We start from the raw sequence: 7217 nt of genomic DNA, 5'->3' as shown, positions 1-7217 counted from the left end.
AAAACCTTTGTTGTGATCATTAACTCGATTGACTTTTACCCCCCCCCCAAAAAAAAGGCCTCTAAAAGTTCTGGAGACTTTTGTTGTTGAAGACGGAAGCTTGTGTTGCCTCCGAAACGTCGTGATTTCATTTATTTTTATTTTCTTTTTCACCTACGTGACTTTACCGAAAAACACCAAAGAGCATGGACCCTTGCAGTCACGAAAACTTCAAATCTAGAACTGTTGTTGTTGTTGTTGATTCTAGATTTGAAGCTTTCGTGACTGGCTGTGACGGTCCCACCTGATGACGGAGACTTGTGTTGCCTCCGAAACGTCGTGATTTTATTGTTTTATTTTTATTAATTTTTATTTCATTTTTTGCCTACATGGTGACTTTACCGAAAGAACTAAGAGTATAGTTGTTGTTGATGTTTGGGAGGACCCCAATTCATTTCCTCAATTCATTTCCAGAGAAAACCTGCGGGGTGCGTGCGGTGCGTTCTTATCTTCTCAGCTGCACGCCGAGAGCTGGCCATTCGGTGCCACCGTGTGCAAGACGGTGCCCTTCGTGCAGAAGGCCTCTCTGGGCATCAGCGCGCTGAGCCTGTGCGTGCTCAGCGGAGACAGGTGAGGAGAGACCCGGCCGCTCGCTGTTCCCGTTCACGGCTCAAATCTCGGAAGCGCTCAAAGCGCTTGTTGGCGTGAACTTTGTCTGGAGAGGCGTGTTCCTGAAGACATCGTGCTCACCGCGGAGAACTGTCACGACACGATTCCCAACGTCTTGTCTCTTCTCACAATTCAAGTTCCTAGACTCAACCCACCCGCGCCTGCAACATGGCTTCATCCCAGAGGTCGCAATAGCCACACTCCCTCCCGCATGGCCTTGTGGGAGCCTCGGTTACCGATAAAGTAATTTTATTTTAGTTGTTCTTCCAATTCCGTTCCGATGACGTACGTGTGCATGACATACGTGTGCATGACATACGTGTACGGAATCAGAAGAAAAATGTAAATGGGTTAACTACCTCGCCTGGTATACAGGAAGTCGTGGGTTTGATCTCGACCCTGACGCCTGCTGCTGCTGTATTTTCCAGTTTGCATATTCTCCCCGTGGTCGTGTGTATTTTTTCTCCGAGTCCTCTGGTTTTTCCCTCCAAATTAAGACAAAAAACATGCGTTTGATTATAAATGCTATTTGGCTGCTGCTAAATGTCCCCACGTGATCAGCTACTTCGTTGAGCTGTCGTTTGTGGCCAGGTCGTATACAGCTGAGTGGGCCTTGCCTGGTAACATACAAATAGAATAGGAACAGTCGTAGTACATCTCCAGAGTTTACATTCCTCCTCCCTCCCTCCTCCCTTCTGCTCCTTCTGTTATAAGCAGCAGGCTACAACAGTATTTTAGATAATTAAGTGACGGTGTCATTCCTTGGGTGTCACCCAGAACCTCATTTCTCACTGAATATTGTCCGACTTCCTGGTAGACTGTTGTAGATGGCACCAGCGCCGTCTAGCAGCCACAGACATAGCGATCTGTATGATGGATGTGGTGAGCCGCTGTGCGTACACATTGTTTCAGGTTGCCAAACCGGACGGACGCGGCCGAAACTAATCCCCGCTTCCCAAACATGCGGCACGTGTCAACGTGTTGATCCAGCTCGCTCCTGCGAGCGAGACCCGTCCCGCTCACTCGCGAGTTCTCGCCTCGACAAACCAACCAGCACCAACTTGGCCGCCCCCTCCTCTGCTTCAGGACCCGAAGCGATCGCCCGTTTCCCGCTCACGGCCAACACCGGTGACGATTATTTGAACCGGTCCTGGGCCTTCCCTAGGTAGACTCGGCCTCAAATGAGGACGTGGTGCGGTGTGTAAACATCGCCACCGGCGAGACAACAGCCTGTTACAGGCTACACGGGTGGGGGGGGGGGTCATTGCCTTTATCTTTGGTGGCTGTGCAGGTGTAGTCGGTGTAGTAGGTTATTAAACGGTTCACTCAGCACAGGCCAATGTATACAACACTCGCAGGGGTATCGTCCCCTTCACCCGTCTAACAGGGAGATCCCACAATCTATGTCACAGCTAGCCTACTCCCAGGTCCTCCACTCGAGAGCTAGGGGAGGCTAGTGATCCAGCTCTGGCCAAGCTGGGATCACGGCACCCTGAGTCACCAGACCGGCCACTTCACCCGTCTAACAGGGAGCTCCCACTGTCTCTAACCCGGCTAGCCTACTCCCAGGTCCTCCACTACAGGGCTAGGGGAGGCTAGCTGATCCAGCTCTGGCCAAGCTGGGATCACGGCACCCTGAGTCCCCAGACCGGCTCTTACAAGAACATCGGCTCTGGGCTCTGGGGGCCACGCCACTGGCTTGCCCTGGTTGCTCCTTAGAAGCACGGCGAGCCAGGGGAGTCCCAGGGCCTATCTAGCCGGTCTTCTCTCTCTCTGGTTTAAGCTAAACACTGAACCCCGAGCCCACCGGCTCACCGCCTTATATAGCAACTCCCCCCCAAGGGGTGGTGCCGTGGGGGATCACAGCGCCATTACAGCCCCCCAGGGCTAACCGATGCGGACGTGGATGTAAGCATCTTTCCGCGTGCAGGCACAAGCACCCCCGGTGTGTTTGTTCGCCCTCCCGTGACCCCTCTACGCAGGTACCGTGCGGTCGCGCACTGGGACCGCCTCCAGTGCGTGGGCCTCTCCCTGCTCACGGCGCTTAAAGTCCTGGCCATCTGGACGCTGTCGCTGGTGCTGGCGGTGCCCGAGCTCCTGGCCTTCGACACGCTGTCCTGGGAATACCGCAACCGGACGCTCGACACGTGCATGGTCATCCCGCAGACGAGCTTCGTGGAGGTGCGACACGGCGCGTCAAGAACGTGGCAACCACCGGCGTCGCCGTAACCGTGGGGGGGGGGGGGCGGGGTGGTTTCGCAAACTCCGGTCGGCACAAACGGGGATGTGAATCGTCACCGAATGTTTTTTGTCCGGGTTGCTGTACTCGTACCCGGCCGCACCAGGGTCGCAAATGGGTACCCGTACCCGTATCCAGTCGTACCCGTACCCAGCCGGGTATGGGTAGGGTACGGGTATCGGGTACCCGATTGCGACCTCTGGGATGAAGCCACGTTGCAGGCTCGGGTGGGTTGATTCTAGGAACTTGAATTGTGAGAAGAGACAAGACGTTGGGAAATGAGTAACAAACGGTTACTCACCAGTGACTCACGGCCTACCCGTACCCGGCCGCACCAGGGTACGGGTAGTCGGGTATCGGGTACCCGATTGCGACCTCTGACACACAGTCTGTCTTTCAGTCACTCACAGAGACAGGCAGCTAATTAGATACTCCACCAACCCTGTGCTCGGCTATCCCACGAGGAGATTTGTCGCCCCGCCTGACTCTGACGAAACCTCTTGTCTGGGCCCTCGCAGTTTTACGCCAAAGCCAAGGACTGGTGGCTGTTCGGCTTCTTTCTGCATGCCGCTGGCCTGCGCGGCGGTCTTCTACACGCTCACGACCGTCGAGATGCTTGGGATGAAGAAGCGAAACCTTGGCAGCGCCATCGACGAGCACCTCAAGCAGGTGTCGAACCTCGGGACCTCCCTCCGGTACCGCCGGGCCCCATCGGCTGGAGGCCGAACGGCTCCCCGTGGTTGTGCGGTTACGTAACCGATTTGCGGTGGCGGGCAGGAGGGGAGGGAGGGGTCCGTGACGTTCGCTCTCCGACTTTGTCACTGAACGATTCGTGAAACTGCGAGATGTTGATTCGACGGATGTTTGCGTGTGTTTGCGTGTGTGTGTATGTGCGTGTGTGTGTGCGTGTGTGTGTGTGCGTGTGTATGTGCGTGTGTGTGTACGTGTGTGTGTGCGTGTGTGTGTGTGTGTACGTGTCTGTGTGCGTGCGTGTGTGTGTGCGTGTGTGTGTACGTGTGTGTGTGCGTGTGTGTGTGTGCGTACGTGTGTGTGTGCATGTGTGTGTGTGTGTACGTGCGTGTGTGCGTGCGTGTGTGTGTGTGTGTGCGTGTGTGTGTACGTGTGTGTGTGCGTGCGCGTGTGTGCGTGCGTGTGTGTACACACAGCAACGGGAGGCAGGCAAGGCGGTGTTCTGCCTGGCGGTGGTGTTTGCGCTGTGCTGGCTGCCGCTGCATCTCAGCCGCATCCTCAAGAGAACCGTCTACGACGAGATGGACCCCAACCGCTGCGAGCTGCTCAGGTGGGGGGGGCACCCCCGAACCGTCCCCCCCCCCCCCTCTCTCCCTCTCTACTCGTGCCCTCCTCGTCCCATGGGAGAATGAAGAGTCAATTGTATCGTCTTCGCGTGAATCAGAGGTCGCAAACGGGTTTTGATTCCTTACCCGTACCCATACCCGGCCGCACCAGGGTCGCAAACGGGTACCCGTACCCTACCCGTACCCGTACCCTACCCGTACCCGTACCCTACCCGTACCCTACCCGTACCCGAACCCTACCCGTACCCTACCCGTACCTGTACCCTACCCGTACCCTACCCGTACCCTACCCGTACCCTACCCGTACCCGGCCGGGTACGGGTAGGGTACGGGTATCGGGTACCCGATTGCGACCTCTGGGATGAAGCCACGTTGCAGGCGCGGGTGGGTTGATTCTAGGAACTTGAATTATGAGAAGAGACAAGTCATTGGGAAATGAGTGACACACGGTGACTCACCAGTGACTCACGGTCTACCCGTACCCGTACCCGGCCGCACCAGGGTCGCAAACGGGTACCCGTACCCGGCCGGGTACGGGTAGCCGGGTATCGGGTAGGGTACGGGTATCGGGTACCTGGTTGCGACCTCTGGCGTGAATATCGCAGCAGCAGCAGCAGTGATAATACCAATCGCAACCACCACGCCCTGCGCGTGGAACTTCTTTGGCACCGTACGTAGCCGAGCGCGCTCACCGCAGGTGCGGGGGAAGGACGACGAACTGAACGCGAAGTGTTCTTTGCGAAGAGGCGTCGTTCTCAATATACTTTGCAAACGACGCCCTTGGCAATAGAATACACTCAGCGAGTGTCAAGAGTGGGGTTTGTTTTAGGAGCGTCCTGCTCTGTCATGTTTCACCAATGCCAATGCCCCCCACCCCCCCCCCCATCCAGCCCCGCGTTTCCTCCAGGGCGTTGTTGTGAACGTCCGACGCACCCGCTACACCCCCCCCCCCCCCGGTGGCTTGCTTCTCACACGGCCCCCTTAACGCGAACAACGGCACGTGGCCGGTGAACGAGCGCAGCTGGATCGCGTCACGGATCGTGTCACGGATCGTGTCATGCGAGCGGCGTGGTAAACGAGGGGGGGTGGATGGGACCCCCCACAAAACATCGCAGCTCAACAGCGTGGGGGGGGGGGGGCGGGACAGCTGCGGGGAGAGAGCTTCGTAGCTCATCGGATTCCTCCTCCAAGTCCAAATCAATATTGAGATTCTGATCCGATTGCGATCAACGCTTCACCGGCGTGTCGTTGTCACGCCGCTCGGAGCGTGGCCGTGTTCGTCGCGGTTGGGCTACGGCTGGGTTCTGTGCGTGGCCCCGATGCAATGTGAAGGTCTCCTGGCTCCTGATTCACAACGGGTGTGTGCTCTGCCGCCATCACCACCACCGCCCCCTGCAGCTTCCTGCTCGTGCTGAATTACATCGGCATGAACCTGGCGACCCTCAACTCGTGCGTCAACCCCGTCGCCCTCTACGTCGTCAGCGCAAAGTTCAGGAACCGCTTCAAGGTGCGTTTGGTGGCGTCGGCCACGTTTCTGTCGTCACGTTTAGATCATGGGGGGGGGTGCTTCTCAATCGCCGGCGCTCGGGAACCACGACAACAACAACAACATCAACAACAACAACAATCACCGCTGGTGCACAGGTCTGACGATCGCGTCGCACGTTCGCGTGACGAATTCCAACTGATACGGGTCTCGTGAATTGATGCGTATCTACTACGTGTTTGTATGCAAGTATGTATGTTTGCATGTGTGTACGTGAGTGGGTGTGTGTTAAGGGGAGCGGTGGTGTAGCGGTTAGTGTTAACCAGAGGTGCGGGGTAAGGACAACAAACTAAGCACAAAAAGCAGTTCTAAAGAAATGAGTTTGTCAACGTGGATAATTTAAAAGTGCGTAGCTCCAGTGGCTTCCTATTATCGGAAGAGCGTTGCAGACGGCCGCAGAAGCGCGTCTGAAAGCGCCGCGCGATGCGGTGATCCCCACCGCCGCCTGTGTTCGATGGCGAGCAGTCAGAAGCCACCGCTGCCGCTGCTGCTGCTGCTGCCGCCGCTGCTGCTGCTGCTGCTGTGAGGATGATGAGCGGAGTTGGCGCGATGGGTTGACGCTCACTTGACGAGATCGGCGAAGGTGTCGCGGTTCATGTGTGGCGAGCGCTTTGCGTGCGGCGAGAGCGAATTTGACGTCGCTCGTCGCAGTGCCGACCCTCCTCGCTCCAACTCTCTCTCCTCCTCCTCGTCGTCGCCGCCGTGCACAGTCCTGCCTGTGCTGCTGCTGGGCGACAAGCAGACGGCGCTCCAGCAGAAGGCCGTGGCGGCGCCGGGCAGCCCGCTCGGCCGCAGCAACTCCCGCTCCAGCAACAGGTTCATCGTCACTTGAGCTGAGCTGGCCCCCCCCCCCCCCGCGGGATGTGGATGGAGGGGAGGTGGGAGAAGAGTTGCCGGGGGGGGGGGGGGGAACGGGGGCCGAAGTGAACTAGACAGCCGTGGCCACGTGGGCCAGGCGACCGGCTTGGCTGGAGGACGGTGAAAGCAAACGACGCGAGCGGCTTAGCGAGGCAATCGCGGTCGGTCGCGTGACGTGCGCTTGCACGGCTTGGTGCGACAGACAGCCAGAGAGAGGGAGCAGAGATGATGGGGTGGAGGTGTTTAAGCACTCGCTCGAGCGGAACGAGCGCGTGCCGCCATCTCGCCTAGCTGGGCTGCTTCTCCACGGCCTGGGGGGTCCCCCCTCGCTCGCTCACCCCCCTCCCTGTCTCCACCCCCCACCCCCCACCCCCCACCCGGGTCTCTCTTGCTTAGACGTCGACGTCGCAGCAACACGGCAGGGGGAGCGCTCGCTCGCCAACTGTTGATGCGACTTCATTTTATTTGTTGGCCTCCTTGATGCTTTCACTTGTCCAACTTTGGCTGTCCCTTGGCACGATCAAGCGCAGCGTACGGACGTTGACAGGATGTCGCTGGCTGGGTTCTGGCCGGCGCCGGTCTCTTTTGCAAAGTAGTCGAAAGAGCCGAA

At 57.9% G+C, this 7217-nt stretch overlaps 1 protein-coding gene across 1 annotated transcript; it reads left to right on the top strand.

The window, feature by feature from the left end:
- Window positions 1–496: 496 nt before the first annotated feature.
- On the top strand, window positions 497–6581 carry LOC133339569 (endothelin receptor type B-like; the record flags this gene model as incomplete). The annotated part of the gene is given in 8 exon segments (XM_061547681.1): window positions 497–609; window positions 2631–2829; window positions 3406–3443; window positions 3445–3556; window positions 4054–4187; window positions 5602–5710; window positions 6460–6472; window positions 6475–6581. Coding segments are annotated over 8 exon segments (825 nt in total), but the record flags the coding sequence as incomplete, so codon positions are not given.
- Between the last annotated feature and the right edge of the window lie 636 nt (window positions 6582–7217).

This window comes from Lethenteron reissneri, unplaced genomic scaffold, assembly GCF_015708825.2.
Source record: "Lethenteron reissneri isolate LAM-NWPU_2019-01 unplaced genomic scaffold, ASM1570882v1 scaffold_1913, whole genome shotgun sequence".
NCBI lineage: Eukaryota > Metazoa > Chordata > Hyperoartia > Petromyzontiformes > Petromyzontidae > Lethenteron > Lethenteron reissneri.
Note: the sequence above shows the minus strand (reverse complement) of the source record. Positions and strands in the feature narration are given on the sequence as shown.